The 23,602-nt window shown below is 39.6% G+C and overlaps 1 protein-coding gene across 5 annotated transcripts in view; it reads left to right on the top strand.

The window, feature by feature from the left end:
• The window catches only part of ASPH (aspartate beta-hydroxylase), an 88,252-nt gene extending 65,267 nt beyond the window's left edge, over positions 1–22,985 (top strand). For 4 of the 5 annotated variants that reach the window (XM_083623264.1, XM_083623256.1, XM_083623265.1 and 1 more), the window contains 7 exons: positions 4,161–4,259; positions 5,468–5,557; positions 6,954–7,091; positions 13,440–13,575; positions 15,198–15,289; positions 16,615–16,748; positions 20,908–22,985. In XM_083623264.1, the coding sequence (XP_083479390.1) occupies positions 4,161–4,259; positions 5,468–5,557; positions 6,954–7,091; positions 13,440–13,575; positions 15,198–15,289; positions 16,615–16,748; positions 20,908–21,058 (840 nt within the window). In that variant the 3' untranslated portion in view covers positions 21,059–22,985. Of the gene's footprint in view, positions 1–4,160; positions 4,260–5,467; positions 5,558–6,953; positions 7,092–7,767; positions 9,964–13,439; positions 13,576–15,197; positions 15,290–16,614; positions 16,749–20,907 lie in introns of those variants that run through there. The other variant, XM_083623266.1, reaches the window with a different exon arrangement.
• Positions 22,986–23,602: the final 617 nt, after the last annotated feature.

Genomic DNA, 23,602 nt, shown 5'->3' with positions numbered 1-23,602 from the left:
CCTCCTTAACCCCCCCCCCAGGATTGTGGGGGGGCGGCCCTTGCCTGCTGTGCCCTATACCACCCCCGAATTTGTGGGGGTGGGGGCACTAGGCACAAAGCCCTCCTGTGGGATTTCGGCACTCCTGGACGCCGTCCCTGATTCGCGCTGCTAGTTGCAAGCATCTTCAAAAGAAACAATTTGGACGAGATAAATTGCACATGCTTCAAGGAAAAAGGGGAGTAAAGACTGCTGACAGAAGAGATCTCTGATAACAAGACAAGAATAAAATATGAGAAGATACGTCAAGATACGGTATGACTTGAGGGGGGAGGGGGGGGAAAACCTGCCTTCCTTAATTATGTGATTTAACAAGAATCCCCTCCCCAAATGAGTCAGGAACTAAGCTGTGGATTTAAGGCTGTGTGGAGATAAACTTTCAAACCAAAGCAATGTTTCAAGATGAAGCTGGAAAGCTAAGAGTTTTGGAATGACGCAGTTAAAAATGCCGTCGCCATTTTGGGAGGCATTGTTGGAGCTCTTGGGTCTGGGAGGAGAAAGAGAGAAATAGAGTTGTTTACATACGTCTCGGTGGGACTTAAGAGCGACAAATGCCAAATTTATGATGGAAAGAGCGATGTTATCTACGAAGGAGATATATTGAAACCATCTGGACTTAGTGGAGGAAAGGGAAATCCACACAGGATTATTATTTTGCTTATCGGCTTAAGGAGACTAACAGAAGAGATCGTAAAGGAAAAATAGAAATTATATGAACAAGATATGATGTGGAAACACCAAGATAAGACTGAATAGAATTATGAATTTTGTTTGGACTGATTGGGACTGATTTGGACATTAACGCAGTAATAAGAAGATGATCTGAATCCCCCTTTGGATCTTGAAGTATGGGTTCCCCCAACAAAATTTAAAAATTTGGCTTTGTAATTTGGAATTTATGTGATGTGATTTAATTTGATGTGATTGGCCAGTTAATAAAAATTATTTTAAAAAAAACAAACAAACAAACACTGCAAATGTTTCCTCTTACGGTTGCACTAAAGTGTGCATAGACTATGTGTGGTTTCCCTGTTGTGTAGCTTCTTGTTCAAACTCCAAGATACTTGCCTTTTCCTCTTCTAATTCTTCATTCCTTCACATGAGAAAACTTGGCCTACTAAAAAGCATGTGAACAGGATTGTACCATGACTCTAGGTCCTGCTTGGTCTACTGCAATGCGCTCTACGTGGGGCTACCTTTGAAGGTGACCCGGAAACTGCAATTAATCCAGAATGTGGCAGCTACACTGGTGACTGGGAGTGGCCACCGGGACCACATAACACCGGTCTTGAGAGATCTGCATTGGCTCCCAGTATGTTTCCGAGCACAATTCAAAGTGTTGGTGCTGACCTTTAAAGCCCTAAACGGCCTCGGTCCTGTATACCTGAAGGAGCGTCTCCATCCCCATCGTTCTACCCGGACACTGAGATCCAGTGCTGAGGGCCTTCTGGCGGTTCCCTCATTGCAAGAAGTGAGGTTACAGGGAACCAGACAGAGGGCCTTCTCGGTAGCGGCGCCTATCTTTAAAAGACATCTGAAGGCAGCCCTGTTTAGGGAAGTTTTTAATATTTAATGTTGTATTTTTTTTAACACTCGATTGGGAGCCGCCCAGAGTGGCTGGGGAAACTCAGCCAGATGGGCGGGTTATAAATAATAATAATAATAATAATAATAATAATTATTATTATTATTATTATTATTATTATTATTATTGGTAGACATTCAAATCTGACTGTATGATAATGCCACTGAAGGCAACTGAACCACATTGAAAGTGAGGGCATTGCTTCCTGAAGCAGTCACTTACATAATTCCAGCCAGCTGCAGTTTACATCAATTTAAAAGCATATCACATTCACAAAATGCTCAAAGATGCTACATTTTAAAAGTTAAAGAATACATGTGAAATGGACTGATGAAGAAACAAAGTTAGGTATCCCAGTCAGAGTATCATAACTCATTTGAAGTTTTAATATAAAGTTTATATGTAGCTAGTTCTGTACCCTATAAAATAGGGATGAGGAATGTGTGGTGCTTTGGATGTTGTTCACTACAATTCCTGTCATTTTCTCTGCTATGCTGATTGGGGCTGATGGGACTTGGCACCCAACAACTTCGGGAGGACCTCAGGTTCTCCACTCCTGTTATGAATAGAGTCTTGAAATCTGACTAGAGGCCTTGCAATGTGGTTGAAGACCCATGAAGCACCGTCTGCTGATGGCCAACGAGAATCAGAAAATCCCTGCACCCTCTCTTCACTTCCCCTCTGTTGGCAAAAGGGTAGCACTAGAATGAGAAGTTGTGGGTCAGCAGTAGGAATAACTTTTAGGAAATCCCTGTGTTCATGGTTGACCTAAATGCTGTTCTCAGCAGTTTGGTCATGTTGAATCTTTTTTCCTATTTCCCCTGCCACAATGAACCTAAACAGTGAACTTTGAATCAAAGAATTTTATTCCTATAGCTGGAATTCAACCCGATGGGAAACTTGTCCATTCTTGGCGAACAATTTTTTAAAGATCTTCCATTGTATCACAGCTTGAAGGCAGTGTCAAGAAAGGGATAGCATTTCATTTTTCTCCGATTAGCTATTTCCCCTTTGAATCTAGTAGTCTGGCACTGAGACACAATACATTAAATATAGGCTTTGTAAAAATCAAAGCTGCTTTTGTTTTCAAAGCGCAATAGATCTTGGTTTAACTTTCTTCAAGGGATTTCTCTAGTTCAAGAAATTTGAAGGCAAACGCTCTGTCTCCCAATTTGTGCCACAGATAGACGAGTGTTTTGAGGTCAGTCCTGAACTCTGCATTAATTATAGTTAAATGGCTGAAGGAGACACAGTAGCAGGAAGAATTCCCTTCCTTCTCTGCTCCCACAGTTCTGTGTACAGTGGTACCTCAGGTTAAGTACTTAATTCATTCCGGAGGTCCGTTCTTAACCTTAAACTGTTCTTAACCTGAAGCACCACTTTAGCTAATGGGGCCTCCTGCTGCTGCTGCTGCGCCGCCGCACGATTTCTGTTCTCATCTTGAAGCAAAGTTCTTAACCCGAGGTACTATTTCTGGGTTAACGGAGTCTGTAACCTGAAGCATATGTAACCTGAGGTACCACTGTACTAATTAAACATTCTTTTCATAAAAATCCATTGTGCAAATGTCAAAGCTGATGTTTGGTATGTTGTTTAAAAATGAAGGCCGTACCATGAATATCAGCACAGCTTCTTGTCCATGGCTGAGGATGGAACGGCACCTTACATGCAGCATGGAAGTATTGCCAAAAATGGCTCCCCTCCTGTTTGAGTTTCCCCCCTCTGCTCCATAACATTTAGGCTCACTTAACCCAGCAGGTGCCCGCCACATTTTTTTTTTTAACTACAACTCCCATCCGCCTTGACTATTGACCATGTTGTCTGGGACTGATGGGAGTTCTAGTCCAAAATATCAAGGGGGGGGCACCAAATTGGGGAAGACTGATTCAGTCTATATCATGATATCACCAAGTTGTGAGTTTCCCTGCCTTTAGCAATGGGAGCCAATAATATGGAGTGAGACATGAAGTCTCATGACTTGATAAAAACACATCACAGGGTATGTTCCTTATTTTCTTATTTCTTTCCTTCCTTCATTATTTCATCTTTCTCTTCTCCTGTCTCCTAATTTATCCCTTCTCTATCTCCTTTTCTCTTTCTCTTTTCTTTTTCTTTTTGGTTTTTGGTTTTATTTAGATTAACATTTTAATTTTGATAAAAAATATAATAAATAATATTATTTGGTTTGGAAAAAGGAACACAAACTCTAATAAAAATTATTTTTTTAATGCAATTTTGAAGCATCTCCATGTGACACACAATATGTAATTCCAGCCTATATGACTGTGCTGAATTAGTCCAAGAAGTCTGCTGCATGACCTTGCAGGCAAGAGAAAAGGCAGGGACAATTCCAATTAGACATACATGCTCAATAATGCATAGTCAAAACCCTTAGCCAGTGGTCTGCTTGTGGACTACTAATGGAAATAAATCCTTATTTTGAGCCAAGAACTAATATATAACTATGTCTCTGTAAACAATTCAAAATCACTGCAGAGGTAAAGCCCTAATTATTTGTTGTTTTGCTTTTTCACAGGTTTTGAGCCTGGCTCCTAATGACGGCTTTGCTAAAGTGCATTATGGCTTCATCCTGAAGGCAGAGAACAAGATTGCAGAAAGCATTCCCTTTTTAAAAGTAATATTTACATTAGGATCTCCTTCTTTTGGAAAGCACAATAAATGGATGAAATTATATGTAAAGGGTCAAAATTGTACTATTTAATATTAGAGGGTCGTGAAAGCCTCCTTTCCCCATATGAACTGACCCAGATCCTGTGATCACCATCTGAGGCCCTTTTTCATGTGCCTCCTCCATGAGAGGTTCAGAAGGTGGCAACACGAGAGTGGGCCTTTTCTCCCCACTTGCAAAATGCTTTCCCCAGGGCACCAGGTGCCTTTGCTACTTATCTTTAGGCACAAGGCAAAAACAGTCCTCTTCGACCAAACCTTTGGCTAATTAAACAATCAATGGACTTTTTAACTGCGGGGAGTCTTGGGGTTTTTTGTTTCAAAAATGGTATACATTTTTGTGTTTTTATTTTGTAAACGGCCCTGTGATCCTTGGATGAATGGTGGTATAGGATGATGATGGTTATTGTTATTACTAATACTACTGCTATCACTACTATGTTGATCCATCCCCTGGATGCAAGCATGGGGCTTCAGGTCAGTTATTTAGCACTGCAACTTACTCCCTGCCCTCTAAGAGCCAGTTCACACAACCACGTTTGAGATGGTTCTTCTGAAGCAAGTTCCCATGTAGAGACATTTTCACAAGTCCATATAATCATGTGAACATTTGTGGGGGAAACACACCATGGCCACTCTCCACCTCCATTAGAAATAGTAGAGTTGACACACAATAGCAGAGAAGACATGGGGAAAAGAGAGTTATAGATAATTGATTATGCATCCTTTGAAGGAACAGAAAGCGTGTACACTATAATACATTATAGGAATTTTAAGATAATATATCTTTGAGAAAGAATTATATAAATACAAGTATACTATATAGTAGTAATTGACTTACTGTCTGCATGTGGGTCTTTAGGCAGCCCAAATGACAGTACAATTTAATGTATAAGCAGCCTTGGGGGATCCTTAAAGTTTCCAGAAGTACAAGAAATCTTTATGGTGGGGGAGACTCAAAACAACTTGATGGACATGGAATGATGGAAAAATTGAAAGCTGGGGAAATGGAATAGAGTTTCCTAGTAAAGGGCATAGCTGGCTCAAATCCTGAATAGCAGCTATCCACACTGCTACATTTTGTTAGCTGTGGAACTGAAAAGCTTTTTTAAAACACAAAAATGAATAACTGACATTCTTTTCTGATCCCTCTAGGAAGGTCTAGAATCAGGAGACCCAGGCACTGACGATGGGCGCTTTTATTTCCATTTGGGTGATGCCATGCAGAGAGTTGGAAACAAAGAGGTAGAGTTTAATGGAGGTTCAATGAGTTTCATCTGAAAAGGCAAATAAGATCTGAGTTGACTTTGGCCCTAATGTGTCCAGAGTGTGAGATTGGTCAGGAACCTGAAGCAGGAAGCACAGCAAAGAGCCAAACTCCAAATGTCTTCAGAGGCTATGATGAAATTGCAGGTTGTTAAGCAGACAGAAGGGTTCAAGGGAAGACTTGGAAATAAATAGGGCTGTGGTCTTAGTCAAACCAATTAGAAGAAGCTGACTCTACCTAGGGAGCAAGAGCTGAGTATAAATCCAATTCAGTTTTTGCATTAATTCACACAGCCAAAATTCCTAAAGCTTTTTACGTGGACCATAAAAAAAGGCTGAATGGTTGGAGGCACCCTGCATAAAGAAGTGGGAAATTCCCAGTGCAGTGGTGTCTGAGATGGCATTGCAGTGGGTGAAATCCAATATAAGCTACGTTTATTTATGAATACACTTAGCTGGATCACACCAAACTGCTTCCTAGTTACTGATGTTTAAGTAGGATTCCCCCACCTCATTTCTTCTGTAAGGAAGTGCATAGAAATGGCTACAGAGAAGAAGCTTAGTTAATTGCCTTTTTTAAAAAAAAAAAATTCTAGCAGCATTGCTGCAAAGACAGCTTAAAGCCTATTTCTCTGTACCTCTGTGTCTTTAGAGTCCAGTATATTGAGTTCCTTTCTTTGTGATGTAGTTGAGCAGCTTACTGGTTATAGGATTGTGGATTGACATTAGGGACAAAATTTTAAAGAAAACTTTCAGCATATACTTTTTGATTAATTTCTGGTTATTTACTGAAGGAAGGATGAGGAATCAGATTCAGCTGCAAGGCCAGACCCTGGCATCCCACAACTCTCGTGGGCCACTGTGGGTGTGGTTTTGCAAAATGGTCTCACCACTTAACTGCCAATACTGGTAGCTTCCCTGCAGATATTATCCATGGAAGGCAGATAGATTTTTTTTTTTACAGGAGGTGACAAGAGAACACTGTATGCTGGTAGAGAAGCTGTCTTTGTTTTTTGTGTTTTATTACAAGATGGGCAGAACTGGAGCAGCATCCTAGTAGGAATTTCTATAGGCACATACATATTCCACGTGGATGGTGGGTATGCTTGAGTGCCCCTGAATTCTTTGGTGCTGCAGGTTTTCGTGGAAAAGATCTTAAATTGTTTGTATCCACCTCTGTTCTCTTTTCCCAAATCACTGCATCTCAGTTCGTTATTTGTGATGATGCTATAGGGGAACAATCACTAAGCAGGCTGATAGCATCATTAGCATGCACAGAGGAATTTGCTAGCATATGATATTTGTTATTGATTTATCCTTTTCTGCTGAAGTGTAACTAATGTAAATGAGCTGTTGACAAATTAAAATCTTCTAGGCATACAAGTGGTATGAACTTGGGCACCAGCGGGGTCACTTTGCATCTGTCTGGCAGCGCTCTCTCTACAATGTCAAGGGTTTAAAGGCTCAGCCATGGTGGACAGCAAAGGAAACAGGTTATACAGACCTGGTCAAGGTGAGCAGTATGCCTTCTTTTACTTTATAGATTGTTATCAGCAGAAATTTCTGCATATTGCATGATGCCAAAAAGAAAACTGAAATTATTTGCAAGCACAATGCATACATAGAAAAATGCAAGAGGGAAAATATAGGAGATAAAAATACAAAATAATAATAATCAGGATAAAAATCTACATTTCATTAATTCTCCTATATAGATTTTTGTCTAAAGTAGATTCTACAGCTGCAGTTCTCTGAATACATACCTGGAATTAAATCTCATTAAACACAGTGGAACTTACTTCTCAGTAAGCATGCATAAGATCAGACTTCAGCAGATAGAACAATATGTTGCTTTATTCCTTGTGACTGACACCTAAGCTTGGTTCCAGACTTGAGTCATACTTAGAGTAGACCAACTGAAATCAGCAGGAGCTAAGTAAGTCATGTGACTAACTTGATTTCAGTGGGAGCCATAGTCCATTGTGTGACATTCCTTCTTCTGCTAAGGGAATGAGTTGTGGAAGTGAGCGAACACAAAAAAATGTACATGCTGGACCACTTGAGTTTTTATGGCCATAGTAAGTCTGTAATTTACACTAATTACTGGGAGGCAAGCCTTAAATTGCTGAACGTTGTAATTAGTGGATAACATGCCGGTTTGTTTTCCCTTGTGCTCTCATAACTCTTAGAGGCTTCACTGGGACGTTTAATTGCAGAAGGTAGACAACATCAGGCCAACTGAATAAATACAAAACTCAGACAACAGAGAAGAAACTCATCACTGTTTGTAGCCCTTGAGATAGACAGCTAAATTATTTATAATCACTATTCTCTGCTATTGTTAAAATACAATTTAGACTCTGTTATTAAATCATCAATTATTGTTCTTTTTTCAAAACGTCAGTGAGATTTCCATTTCTAGAACAGATAATAGAGGAACTTTAGAGGCTGCCATCTATTTTACTTGTTTGCTTTTTTTCTTCATGTTCCATGTTAATAAGAAGAAGACTTATACTCCCTCCCCATTTTAACAGGATCACACACATTATTAAATTTTGTTGTCCCTGTAAAAGGCTAAAACATCTGGTTTTACTGAACATGCTTTAATGTTAGCATGGATAATGTTGCCTTACAAGAAATGTTCTCTAGCATGAATATCCTCATTCATTTTGACCATCACCATGCTTTCTTGTAGGAAAGCCCTGTTGAAATCAATGGTCCGTAGGGTAAGTTTGCACACTCAAAGCTCAGACGGGCTTCTTAAATCTGCATCCCATGATGGAGTAGTCTGGCTGTTTTGGAGACTAAATGAACCTTGATTTATTTAATTTTGTTCCCCCCAAGAGAGCTAATGCTTGTGTTTGGCCATAAGGTGCTACATCTAGTTGCACCTAGTGGCACAATGTAATCATGACTAGTTACAGGACGCCAGTCAGAAAAGGGGAAAGACACCCACATGTTCTCATTCAGACACAGATCATGAAACAGAACCCATGGGCGCCTGCTTCCAAGCTGTAGGCTCATAAGCATGTATATTCCAAGATGCTCATTATCAACCTTTTCTTTCCCAAGAAATATTTATAAGACCAAGGCACCTGCCTTATTCAAGAAGTAGCACACATACCTGAAAATAACTCAGTTTCAGAGCAGCAGACATAATCCTATTTCTTTGGAAGTGATTCATTTTTGTTCACTTGTACCCACATATATTTATAGGTACATACAGAGAGAATGAAATTCTTGCCCTGTCTGGAAAAGATTTGAGCTACCTTAAACTACTTGTTGCTTTGAATCTTCACAGGTTTTTTTTTTATTTGCTAACAAATATATCCACAAAAGCCCAAAACTTCTAGAAGCAGAAATCCCCACAGAGGTAACAAAAACATTGTCTTGGATCAAGGAAACTTTAAAGAGCCATTTTCCACTCCCACCTGCTCCCTTTTGCTCCCATTGTGGGTATGTTAACTTTTTGTAGACATACTTTTGAACACTTGGGTCCATTACATACAAAACTTACATAGACAAAGACGCAAAGCATTGGAGTACTTGGAAGATTTTTTTTAAAAAAACATCAGTATATCATTTTCACAAAGACAGACCAACTGCGTGTGGGGGCACTTTCTTCTTTTGTTGCTGATTTTGGTAACTTAGTTTGAGCCAGGTGGGGTCTCATTGTCCAAATTCAGTCTCCCCAAGTCTTCATGATTGTAATTTTCTATTAATTTGTATATGCACCCCCAAAAAAATCTTTCTGGAGAAAGTACCAAATAATGCCTTACATCTCCCACCTCAGATTTTATTTTAAATGAGGGAATTGGACATTATCTTCAGGTATCCTGGTATTCTTTGCAATGTCGCATATTTCATGTTGTTCTATTTTTAGTCAGAAGAGCAAAAAGCTTTTCTCCATGTGGAATCACAGCCTTGTAATCAGTCTAGCTAATATTTGCTAACTATAAAAAAGAGAAATCTGAGTGAGATGCATGAAGCATCATGATGAAGCAGTGCAGTGATATAGTACTAGAGGGGCTGTTCCATGGGTAATACTGTCAACTGATGTTTATCTGTGCTGTTTTGTATGCATAACAGCCTATGCTTCTGCTGATGCACGTATATATTTTGCTCTAATTGGTGTTATGTTTTAGATGTCTGAAGTAGCTTGCACAGTTGGGAGTTTGCCTAAGGAATTAGAAATATAAGTTGCAAAGACATATGAGAAGAACATTTGTAGTCCTCATGCTTCCATGTTAATGCTGTATAAAATTATTTCAATATTTGAAAAAAGGTAATTCTAGTAATGAGCTGTGTTTTTGCTGCAAGCGAAAAGTGCCATAACATTCTCAGGAGAGTAGTAACAAGCTTAATAAAGACAGCTGTTTCAGTCATTTGTGCTTCTATTCCTTCTTACTTATTAAAACTGAGAAATCCAGACAAGTTTTCTCTCTGAAGCCCATGCAATCCAAATTTGTGAATTTGTTTGCAGAAAAGGTGCTCAAAACAAACTGACTTGGCGGCCTTTGACCTTATGTACAGTGCAAAGTATTTGTCTTATTCATATTCAGTCTATTCAGTGTTGAGCCCGGTTTATAGACTAATGTTAAAAATGTATTTTAATGTGTGCCTGTCCTATTTGTATGTAAATCTGGCTGTGGAGTGTAAGATGCAAAGCATTGAAGAGGCATAACAGTGCTGACCCTTCCTTGAAGCTCCCACACTCACTTCCAATTGCTTTCTTCCCAGCTGGCCCTACTTCCAGTATCAAAGCCCACTTTGGAGCAAAGCGATTCAAAGGATGGACTTTGAGAGTAGCAGTGGTGGATTCATCACTCCATGATCATGTGTCTGTTTGGTCTTCTGAATCACACTCTCCATGCTAGCTTTCCATCTAAATAGGGTGGGTCTGTGTTTGGAAACACAGTTTTGCTCACATCACATGCTTTCTGTGCCTCCATTCAACATCATGGAAGTTAATATTGCTTAATAGGGGCTTAGGCACAGACTAGATGCCATGGTTTGCACATGATGGGCCCTTATGTGCTTGATTTCTGTTCATTAAATAGTAGTTGCAGAGGGACCAGGATTATTCCTTTCATGGTCCTAAGCCAGATCACTCCTCCCAAGCTATTTAGTAAAACAAACAAAAAAAAACACCCAAAAATGCAAGGGAGAAGCATGGGCATACTGTGCTGTCTAGTTTGGCTTTTGACTATGGTTACTGTTTAGCCAAGACTAAACCATTTCACCTGTGCTTCAGTTCAGGTGTATCTGACAGTACTGGGGAGTGTGTTCTGAGAATAATCAACTTGAACCCACTTTGCCCCATATCCAGCCCTTCAAGGGATACATGTCCCAGCCCCAGTGTGCTGTGCATGCCTGCTCCACTCCTGACCAAGCCCCACTGATGTGCTGATGTGAAAAGAAATGCTGCCTTTTACTTTGCCCAAAATGATATGTAAAAAGCAAAGTTTTCAGCCACCCCTCATGGCAGCACTGGAGTGGGGAGAGCTGGAAATGCTGGGTGTGTGTGTATTTGTAATATATTTGTATACACACATACCTAGGCCACACCCACCACTATCATGCAGCTCTCAGAAAGGTAGCTGACCATCAGTGAAGCTCTCAGGCTGAAAAAGTTCAGCCACCCTTTGTCTGCACAGACTGGCAGCAGCTCCCCAAATTTCTCTGCGAGTGCTGTCTGGAGATGGTTCCTGAGAGCTTTTGCAAGTGAAGTATGTGCATTTTGTTTTCAGGTGTTCAGGCTAAATACTTGAAGACGGCTAGCTATTTCATTTATTTTACTTAAATTCTTTAGAAGTTCAAAGTGCCAACGATTCAAAAAAAAAAAAGTAATATAAAACAATCGCACCTAATAATGAAATATTAGCATGCGAAACTAGGACCACAATAACAATTACAAGGCAGCCATCAGAATTAAAACATCATCATACCAAACATACCCCAAAGGAGGAAGTGTTCAGCCAAAGGCCACCCAAAACAGTTACACCCGAGGGAACCTGGCACAACTCGCTTGGCAAGGCAGTCCAGGATTCATACTTATTGAATCGCAGCACTGCACAGGCCATAAGAAAATCACCATCCTTATCTGTGTTTCAGATAAGGAAAGCTTGCATTTAACTTGAGTAAAGCTGTTCCCTGTGTTGGTGAATTGATATTCCCTTACCTGATCCTTTCAGCTTCTGTTCTGACATCCTGTAGTACATTATTATTGATTCAAGCAAATCAAGTGGTACCTTTGTCAGTCCTCAGTATATTGTTTAGATTACATACAGATCATTAAAAGTACCGTCAGTTTATTCTAGTGTCATCAGAAATATTGTTGGCAGCAAAAAGAAAGAAATAAGGCAGGTAACTTTGTACATTTTCCTAATAATGCTGCTTTGACATTTAGGAAGGATCACAGCAGTGCCATTCTTAGATAATAACCAAGTAACTGGAAATGATTGATTAAACAATGTCCTATATTGTCAGTTTGCAAAGCAATCTGGAATGTCTTTGACCTGTGTGATTGAGTTAGTTACCATGCAGATTTCTTTCTACACTTGAGGAAGGCTCAATAATGGTGCACATATTTCACACAAATGAGGATACCTGAGCTTTCCCCAAGCTTTTCAGGGAATGAATCTCAAGTGACTGAAGAACTAGTATCCATGTAGAACTGAAATTCATATCTGTTGACCACCAGAGTTGACCATTCTGCATATGAGAGACCATGATTCAGTTCCCTTTTCTCCGACACCTTGTTACATTGGGCATTGCCAGGTGCTGGTATCAGTCATTAACCACAATATATTTGCATTGCTCTTTGGAAATGAAAGCAGTGCCCAATTAATTGCATGGCGCATAATCTGGCTTTGCAAGTGCCTCTGTGATGTTAAATAGCAAAAGAATTGCTTGGCAGACTGATGCACGAATTAAATCATTTAGGCAACAGAAGATAAAGATTCTGTTTTGCTGATGAAATTAAGTTGTAAATTAAGAGGATTAACTCTGCTTAACATCAATAAGTACATAGAGAATCTGTGGAAAGCTTTGTCTGGGAAAATGTGATGATGGCAAGTGCTATTGGTTGCTTGAGTTAAGTTTGTGGACTAAAAACAATGCCATTACCCTTTCTTTAGGGAATTCCTGTAATGCCATTAAACAGTATGTGGGTGAGATAGAGGTGGGAAGGCCTTGGGATCTCAACATTTGTTGAAGTCATATTGCTGTAGGAGTTACTCCTCCTTGATGCTTTAGCAGCAAATCAGAAATTTGAGGGAAGTGCTCTGGAAAAGAGGTGCTCCTCTAACTTTGCACCTTGGGCTATGGGAATGTTCTGCTCTCTCAACTTGTCTGGGGCCAACTCTTGCAACAGAGTGAAGTGGGGGGAGCACTGAGGATTTCACATGTCATTACAGACTTAAAAGACATGTGTACATTGTGCTGCATTTATTTCTGGAATTCAAAGTATTGTTCTCAATGCTCTGTTAGCTCTCTTGGTATTGAAAACTCTGGTGTGCTGTGACTGTGAAGATCAATACTCTTGTTAGCGCATAGTATAAAATGATCTGCTGAACACCCCCCTCGGCTAATCAAAAGCAAATTAAAGTGGAGGCCACTTTGGTAGGTGGCTGGGGATTATTGAAATTTTTATGATGCGAAGGTAATTGAAACTAAGAAACTACATGGATCGTTTTGTTTTAAACCCTTAACTGAATGGAAAATGGAAAATGGAAAGCTTGTTAACGATGCTAAATGCTTTCTTACTGCTGCTGTGTATTTTTAAGGTAAAAATAAATAAATCAGAATGCTCTTTAAATACTAAATTAATGTATTATTTGGTATTTTTTTGCCTTTTCAGTCCTTAGAGAGAAACTGGAAGGTGATTCGAGATGAAGGACTTGCTGTGATGGATAGAGGAAAAGGGCTCTTTCTGCCTGAAGATGAGAACTTGCGGGAGAAAGGTGACTGGAGCCAGTTTACTCTCTGGCAGCAAGGTTTGTAAGCGCTAATTTCCCCCTCTCTCCGGTCACTCAGTTTCCATGCTGCAATTTTAATAAAAGCTGTCATTTTAATGGAAATGGGTTTGTTCTTGTGAAGTCAGACTGCAATAAAATGAAAATGCATGGCTGTTCTACAGCAAGTGCTGGATCCAATCTATTTGGGCCAGGTGGCCTCAGTGGGCCCACATCCTCCTTGACACCATCACCACTTTTGGTTCACTTGTCCTTTCTCTCTGTGGCCAATACATTCAGCCTCACAAAGGGAGGGGATGAGGCAAGTGGAAGCTGCTTACCCTTCTCATTCCTGCCATTGCCCACTTTTGTGCAAGGATTGGGAGAAAGGGACTGACAGCAAAAAAGAGGAACAGCAAGTCCAATAGGCACTCGAGACTTCCTGATACAAGGATCATGCTTGTCCACATGGCAGTAAAAAGTTAGAAATTGTCCTATGCATGTGACTGTTGTGACATATTTTATAGAGACATAAGAAGCAGTCTTCTTTTTCCCTTGATCACTTCCTTTCCAGCAGAGTGATGTACTGTCAGGCTCGAGGGATTCTCTCCTCCCCCCGGTAGCATCAAGGATCAAAGAAGAAACAAGAAAGTTCATATTTGTGGTTTTATTCAGTAGTCGTGGAGCAAGGAAAACAATCCAGTCCTTAACTCCATGGTGACGTTGCTCACTCTGAGCCCGTCCCCTTCTTTCTCCAGCAACAGCCCGTAGCTCTATGGGAGGCTTCAGGAGTCAAATGTCGTTGAGCCTTTTGCTCTTGAATTCTAAGTGAGCGACTAGTACGCGGTGGTGGAGGAGCTTCTGTTCTCTCCAAGGAAGTATCTGCTGGCATTTCTCCAACTCCCCATCCTTCTCCTAAGATCTCATAACTTGGAAGCTCTGCATTCTGCTGTAATACAATCCTGTATCCCTCTTCTCTTGAAACTACTGGAGAAGGAGGGGCGATCCCCCCCCTACCTACCCCTCCTCCTCCAAGGGAAGCAGAGGAGAAGGAGGAGGCGATTCCCAAACCTCTTCTTCAGTCCAGTCCCTGACATGTACATAAGATCATTAGAAGATCGGGCCCAAGGCCCATCTAGTCCAACAATCTGCTGTTTGCACAGTGGCCAACCAGCCACCTGTGGGATGCCTGCAAGCAAGACATGAGTGCAACAGAACTCTGCCCACCAGTCTTCCTGGTGTTCACACACACCACACACACACACACACACGTAACTGAATCAGTTGCAACCTTTGTATACCAAGCTATTTAGATTTATAACAAACTTGTACAGAATTTACAGAGATACTATGTTTTTGTCCTACTATGTTTCTTTGTTCAAATTATTAGCAATGAAAAATGTACTGTGGATGGGCTTTCTCATAATTTGGAAGGCTTTTTCCATCCATCCCTCTTTGCGTGGAATCAATATTTGTTTTTGGAATTAGAAGGTCTGTGGACTTGTAATAGACTTAAATAAACTTATGAATTTTACAGAGAGAGAATTTCCGAGTGTTTGAATAACTTTGAAGGTTAACGAAGGATAATTTAAACGTTGATTAATCTTTTATTTTAAGAATTCAGATTCCTGGTGCTTAAGTTGTGGTTTTCCCCCTCCTTCTAGGAAGAAAAAATGAAAATGCATGCAAGAGTGTTCCCAAAACATGTGCCTTATTGGAACGATTTCCAGAGGCCACTGGATGCAGAAGAGGACAGGTATAATAATAATAATAATAATAATAATAATAATAATAATAATAATAAATTTTATTTATATCCCGCCCTCCCCAGCCAAAGCCAGGCTCAGGGCGGCTAACAACACTAAAACAGTGCAACATTATAAAAACATTATAAAAATTAATTAAAATCAAAATTGATGGCAACCATAAACTAAGGTTTTGTAAAGATTGCCAAAGGAGGGAGTCAGGCTCCAATCCAGCGTGTGGCCTGCTTGATGTGTGGGGCCCGAAACAAACTGGGAGAGCCCTAGTGTCGCCATGGAAGACACCAGGTCCAGAGCCTGTGAGGAGGGAGCGGCATCGGCATGGATGTTGAAGTCCCCCAATACCAATAGGTTAGGGAACTCCAAGGCCCAGCCGGCCACCGCCTCCAGCAGGCTTGACAGGGTGGTACTAACTGACATAGAGGGGAAGAGAGAAGTGGAGTGGGGAGAGAGATGTTATAGGGAATGTTGAGTGTTTAATGTGCATAACAGGCCATTGTGTATATTCCCCAGGCCTCATTGAGAATGTGCACATTATATTTCAGTGAAGAGGGGATTGTGCACATTTCCTGGTTATTATGCATCTTGGGAAATGTGCATATTGTGGCTTAATTTTTAACATTCTCTTGCCATTATGCATAATTCCCAACAGGCCTTTGGGAATGTACATATATTGACTGCATTTTGTACGTTCCCAGGACAATATGCACATTATCTGATCTGTATGCATAGTCTCAAAGAAACCTGCCTTTTTTCTATTTCTTGTTCAGAAGTGTGCAATCTACACTCCCCATGTTGCTTCTGGCCCACTGAGTGGCATCTACCTGGGTCACAACACTACTGATCACCTAAGTCGTCTCCCCCATGTAGTTCTCCTTTCCACGACTCTCAGTCGTTTCCCAGTCAGCTGAGCAGCACAGGGGGGGTCATATAGAGATGCAAGTTTTAAACTTTCCTTCCCACTCCTACAGTTCTGATAGAAATATAATCCCCGCCCCTTATTAAGTGTGCTCCTGCACACTGCAACAAACCATTTTTGGTGTGACCTGAGGGTGGGATTGTATTGGAGCTCTAAAGTAACTCTAGGAGATTCAGCTCTAATTAAAGCTCCTATCATGTGCTTTGGAGAAGTTAAAGAACCTTTATATCAAGGTTCCTGGACATAGTCATGAACAGGCTTGCTAACACAAGATGACATAGCAGTGCTGGCTTGTCAGCCTGAATTGGTTTGCGCACAGTCCTATACTCTCTGCAAGTTAGAGTAATTGAACTGATTTTTTTTAAAAAAACAACCTACAAACTATGCCTCTCTCTGCAGATCAAATATTCTGTCATGTACCCAGGGACTCATGTCTGGCCTCACACAGGGCCTACAAATTGTAGGCTGAGGATGCATCTAGGCTTGGTGATTCCAAAAGAAGGGTGCCAGATTCGGTGTGCTGAAGAAACAAGGTATCGCCCTCCTCCACTATCTTCCGGTCTGGGGTTTATGGTGGGCAAGTTCATGTACTATAAGAGTGGGAGCAGGAGCCAAAGGGGAAGAGCTCCCCAGCAAACAGAGTCAGTACTCTGTTTAGGGAAGCTTTTAATGTTTAATAGATTATTGTATTTTAATATTCTGTTGGAAGCCGCCCAGAGTGCCTGGGGAAACCCAGCCAGATGGGCGGCTTACAAATTATTATTATTATAGTACAGAACCTGGTGAGTCAGGGCAGAACCAGTTTTTTTGGGGGGGGGCTGGCTTAAATCTGGAAGACCCTGGGCAAAGTTGTCAGCATTTGGTTACCAGACAGAACACACACAAGTTAAAAGCACTGGCCGGTTGACATGCCCTATCTATCTATCTATCTATCTATCTATCTATCTATCAAGTGAGCCTAAGATTGCAATTTAAGGCAGTACACAGGAAAAATTCTGAAAAAGCTAGTGTTGTTTTCCAGTCTGCCAATCATGCCAAAGCTGCTTTGGCACTGTTACTATTGTAGAAACCCAGTTAGTGGTTTTTGTAGGGAGGGGAGGGAATCACATGTGCCAATCATCTTCCTAACATGTAATATATATATATATATATATATATATAGAGAGAGAGAGAGAGAGAGAGAGAGAGAGAGATAGAGATAGAGATAGAGATAGAGATAGAGATAGATATAGATAGATAGATAGATAGATAGATAGATAGATAGATAGATAGATATAGATATAGATATATATAGATATAGATACACACACACACACACATTTTCTGGGGAATAGGCTTTACTATTTTGAAGGCAGGATTTTTTTCAGCAATTAGTAATGTGATTGCAGCTACTTCCACCAGAAATTTTGGACACTTGCCAGCATATACCTAATTTAAATACTGCACCACACATGTCAGTTTGTGGCAGCCGTTAGCTCCTATTGACTAGTCATTGACAATAATATTTGTTTCCAGGAGTTTGAGCTGAGTTAGGTGCAAAGGGATGTTGCTCAGAAATTTGATAATGAGAAATTTAATGAATGTTTAGCTTCTCCTAGTCATTGTTTGTCATTTCCATTCCAAGTTGTTACTTATTACAAAAGAGAAAGCCATTACACAATCATAATATATTACTGCAGAAAAGCACTCCAAAAACCTTACCCAGCCCTTTTACAGGGATAAACATGATCTAGATCAGATGCTGCAATTCAAAATGCAATATGAAATATGACAATACAAATAATTTAAACTTAATAAGCTGTCAAAGGAGAGTTCCGTATAATACAGGAGTGTCTAGTGGTAAGAGATAGGCATTAGTTGATGCAACCAACATAGCCCAGTGTTGACATAATCCTAATTGTACGATATCATGTTGTGATTATCGCATTATGGTACTTTTCATTCACAATATAATGTGGCATACACACACAAAAACCCACATTTATTTGCATTTCAGTGGTAGGTTGAGCAATTGATCCCAGAAACCAATTAACGGCCCTGGCAATTCTGTAGCTGTTTTGTTTTGTTTTGTTTTGTTTTGTTTTGTTTTGTTTTGTTTTGTTTGTTTTGTTGTTGTTTTGTTTTGTTTTGTTTTGTTTTGTATGTGTGTGTAGCAATCTCTTTCAAGGCTATGTAAATGACAGAATCCTCTTCAAATTTTCGACAGCAACACTTCCCTTGCACTAGTGTTTTTCTCAAGAATCAGAACTTTTGGTGGCTAATTAATGCAATTTTTAAAATAAAAACAAACAAATCTCCCCCCCTTTAAATAGAGTCACTTTCTTTGTCACCTGCTTTCCACCAGAATTAGACAGAAGCTAAATTTAAGAACTGGCATGGTGTTGCCTATAATCCTGCATGCCAGTTTACAGGACTGACTATTTTAATCCTTGGGTTTCATATATCTGGATTAGAATTAACATTTATTCCCACTTTTCTATTAAAACAACACTTGAAGCAGCTATCCAAAGTTCTGGTGTGTAAATTTAGGATCGAGGTTCCTCACAGCCATCACTTTTTAAAATCAATTTAAATAAATGAGTTTTCTTTCTTGATTATGACACTTCTACTGTATTGTATTTTCCATTAGCCGAAGTATCAGCCAAAATGTTCAGCGCTATGAATTTAGTTGAAATAAGGTCCCTTTTAAGTAGGGTGAACAAAACACTTCTGAACATCTTTCCAATTGTGAAGCTTAAATCCTTTCCTCTAATTGCTTCCTCTGTTTATTGCTCTCTCTTGAATTTTCTTCTCTTTAAATCTTTATGGTAATGTGATGTCCAGGGCTGTTTGCAGTATTTAAAGCTCAGTCTTATTCTCATCAGAGATTAATTATGAGAAGACTGCTCTCATTGTAGAACTAGGGCAATGTTGGAGTGAGGTGAGCGATGGATCTTCTTGCCTATTGCTCTCTGCCTCCGTAGGATAATCCCTGAGTTGAGAACTGGGGTGCAAGCTCTACTTTCAGAGTACTAATCAGAGACTTTGCCAGTCACAGACTTTGGAGGAATTAAGAGATCGTCAGGATGCTCCTAAGGTGTCCTGTTCACAGGATCATGAAAAAAGGAGGAAATGGTGGTTAGAAATATAATGTGTTCTGTGTAAACTTGAACCTTATGGGGGAAGCCTTGCAGTGTCCCATCAAGAGGCCAAATTAATGGTGTGAATCAGGCATCAAAGAGAAAACTCATCTGACCCAAAAAGGTCTGTCATACTTGTGTATGGTAGAACCAGCAGCATCTCTTTCCAAGAAGGTCACTATCACTGGATAATTATTATCTCAAAGAGGTCCAAGGTTGTCATGTCCTGCAAACTGAAATTGGGGGACGGGGGAAAGGAAAAGTGGGCCTCAGTGGCAGCTAGATTAGACAACACTGGGCCAAGCTCAGGAAATATGCTATGAACTGATATAATGCAACTCTGCAAAGGGCATGATGAGACCTCTGCAAACAAATACTAAAAAGCTGGCCATATTTGCACTGATCTTCACCATTGTGTAGGAAACAGTTTTCAGAAATAGTGCTTCTTGAATGACTCAATCAACATATATCTCACAGACTGAACACATGTCATAAGCCAAGTTTCTAGGTTTCTAGTTGATTTTAAAAAATAGGTAGATGATGACCGTATTTTTGTCACATAGAGGTGACAGCCTCTTCATGAAAGTTTTTAAGTAGAAGTTGGATATGAGTTAGTTGAGATTCCTGTGTAGTAGAGGGTTGGACTAGATGGCCCTTGGGATACCTTCCAACTCTACAGTTCGATGATTCTATGAAATAATAGCTTCATTGCTCCATTATAGCCCCATCCACATTAGATAAGTACCTCTTGATATTTCCATGAGCCAACTGGAAACAAAGTTAGGATAGAAGCCATATTCCCATTTGAACACTTTTCACTTTAGCTCTGCCCATCATTGACTCTGGCTCCTGTGACACCTGGCATGCAGCCTGTGACAGATGACCTTTGAGGGCATGTGACCCCCATCATAGAAAAGGAAGATTATTCATTGATGGATTATAAGTTTATTAACTTCTGCTTTGGGTTTTTGCTAGTAAGATGGTTTCATAAAAGTGAGACAAAGTGAGTCTTGTGCGTTCATTTGCTCTTCTAAGAATTAATTTGTACACATTGCTTTATTAGACTAGGTTTGCTTTGGAAAATTACCATACTTGTTTTCTTTTTCCTTGATATTGATCTTTCCTCTCAATGTTTTTCACTATGATTCTTAAACAGATGAACAGTTCTTCAGACTTACCGAACTTGGTTGCTGAATATATTACATTTGCAACCTACCTTTTCTCAGCATATATGACACTATCTCCATTTCATCCTACCCAAACCCCTGTGTAGTAGGTTAGCTTGAGAGACAGGGGCAGATTTGTGAGGGGCACAACAGAAGAAAGGGGAGAGTGTGTGAAGAGCCTTAAGTTAGAATCTAACCCAATCAAACAATAAGTAAACACAATGTAGAGAATCTGTTACAGATTCTGGATCAATGTGGATGTGCATTCTACCACATATTTTATATCATACATCTGCCTTTATGGAGTAGTGCAATTCTCCTTTTTGGTCATCTGTGCACGGTTTTCATCTAGAATGGAGATGTGGTTCTTGAGGCAGCAAATAAAGGATGGCTTCTCTGTCTTTCAGGTTCTGGGAAGAAGGGAAAATCCTTATCTTTGATGACTCTTTTGAACATGAAGTGTGGCAGGATGCTGATGCTTATCGCCTGATATTCATTGTGGATGTTTGGCATCCAGAGTTAACATCGCAACAGCGGCACTCCCTTCCAGCCATTTGAAGGATGCTTGAGGCTTTTCCTGTTGAGGTCTACATTTTATGTTTGGAAGTGCTGGTCTCATTAAAAAAGAAAGAAACCTGAATTGTATGTATGAAGTAATCTGGGCATGGACTTTAAAGCATCCTATTCTGTGCTTTATAAGGCACTGATCTGATAGCTCTGTATTCATGCTGCAAGTACAGATTCCTATTCTTTTGTCAGCCAAAGAATATCCTGTGCCATATATCAAAATAAGACTTATGCCAATATTTGTTATGCCAGCATTATGCTTACCACTGCTAAGCATACACTTGGTGTACTAGTCACATAACTACTAATGCTTGTGTGTAAACATAAAGGACACAGATTTTCAGACACTGTGAGTATGCAATTTATGTTCACATGAAGGAAAGCTGTGCAGCTACAGTACTTGGTGAATTGCATCTCACATCAGTGCTTCTATATCCTTCTAAGGACACTCATAACATGTTACTTGCAAGCATCTTGGAAATTTGTCATACTAGAATGTGTAGAAATGAATTTAGATTTAAGTGAATGAACTGATAGTGTGAGTTGTAGATAATGTGAGTGGATGATTTGGTATTATATTTTTTAAAAGATCATAGTATTTTTGTATCGTATATGGATACCATTTTCCTGCTCTTTATGAACCACTTTCCTTTTGTAATTTTCTTTTGTAATAATGGCAATCCATGTTAATTTTGCAGAGATGACGCCTTATGGAGCTGCTCTTCATTTTATTGAGTTCGGCCTTTGCCTTTCAAGTGAGAAGGCACAATATGTTCAGCCTTGTTCAGTTTCTGCTGAGCAGTACTTATAACCCAGCTCTGATATGTCTGTGTCTTCCTCATAAAAAAGGTCTTGTGGCCCTTTCCAATACAGCAAAAAGAATTTCACTTAAATGGGAAGCACATTTTCTTATTAAGGGACTGTGCAGATTGTGAGGAGGATCACATTTGGAACCAATTTGCTTCCAGTCTATTGTTATGGCATTTCTCTTCTCAAGTGTGGCCAGTTTCTTATTGTACAGTGGCGTATGTGGTAGAGGAAGCATTCAGTTTGGATACAGGTATCGTCACATGGTTGTTTCAATCCACCTGAGGGGGGGAAGTGGGGGCTGACCTCCCTTTTATAATTGCTTCTCAGTTTTGCCTTTGAATTAGTGAAGTGCAGTGCACAGGATCAGCACCAAAGCAGCTTTGGTTAGACTTTTTACAGTTATGACCAACAACAAGACAGTTCACACTCTCTGAATTAAAATTAAAATTACAATTTTAATTTTATGAGCAGAAACGTGCCAATGTATACATGTGCTGGGTTTTATAGTGCTACACTTTTGAAATTATAGAAGCTGAAGTTCTGAGATGTTACCTAAACTGATGACATGAAAATAAATATTTGCTATGGCCTTGACGGGGTAATATTTTCAAACAGAATGGTCAGTATTTTGTACAGATTGAATCCAGGGCCCTGTTGTTGTCATTTGTTTCATTGAATGGAAAGATTCCTATATATAATGTTTATAAATAGCTGCCCTTTCTTTCCTAAGTGCAGATGGAAGGCCTAAAATGAAAGTGTGAACAAGTATGTGTTGTTCCATCTGGGAAACCACAGGCTACATTTTTCTGTAGCCCTCATTAGCTCAGCATTGTTCAGTGTTACCTTATCTCAGTTTTGCCTGAAAACAATTACTGCATGTGGAAGGCAAATGGAATATAGCAATCTACTCTAAATGTGCACCTACAAGCTAATGGTTGCCCATTACGTGCTGTGGTATATTGTGCATTAAACAAGTGCCTTCTTTGTGGCAGTGTGGATTTTTTTTATATATGTTAGTAGCTTCAGCACTGAAATAGTTTCTAATTTTTGCATTAATAGCAAAAATTGCTGTTGCTGCTGGAATAAATGAAGCTTACATAAAAACAAATGTTGTGTTGGCCTTCTTCTGTGTTTTTTCTACCATTCTTCACCAGTGAGAAAAGGAACTGCATTAAAAAAATTATCAAAGGAGAGAGGAAATTTTGTTGAAATTCTCATGGGTAGAGTTGGTGGGGGGTGCTCTCACACTTGTTTACTTTTGAAGTAGCAGGAGGTTTTCTGAGTCATTTGTTTCATTCTACATGTCATCTTTCTATTATTTTTTAAAAATAATATTTATTAAGAGTTTAAAGATTACAAAAAAAGAGAAACAAAAAACAAACAGCAAAAAAGTTAACAACATATACATTACAATATATTAAAAAAATAGAAAAAAGTAAAAAGTAAAAATAGAAAGAAAAATACAGCAATAACAATAAAAAGAGAAAAAATAAAACACACATCCAATATTCCATCTCTTTGTCTTTCATTTACTTGTTTCATCGACCTCCTCACACCTCCCTTTTTGTATTCTAATTTATTTGTTTCAGCAAATTCTTTCCATCTTTCTCAGTTTTTATTGGATAATTTATCTTAACAGTCTAGCCTATCAATTAACTCAACAAATCCTTTTCATCCTTCAGAATATTCTATCATTCAATTTACCTTAATTTATTTTAACCTTAT

Source organism: Podarcis filfolensis (assembly GCF_964270895.1).
Source record: "Podarcis filfolensis genome assembly, chromosome: 7".
NCBI lineage: Eukaryota > Metazoa > Chordata > Lepidosauria > Squamata > Lacertidae > Podarcis > Podarcis filfolensis.
This window is presented reverse-complemented; position numbering and strand designations above follow the sequence as displayed.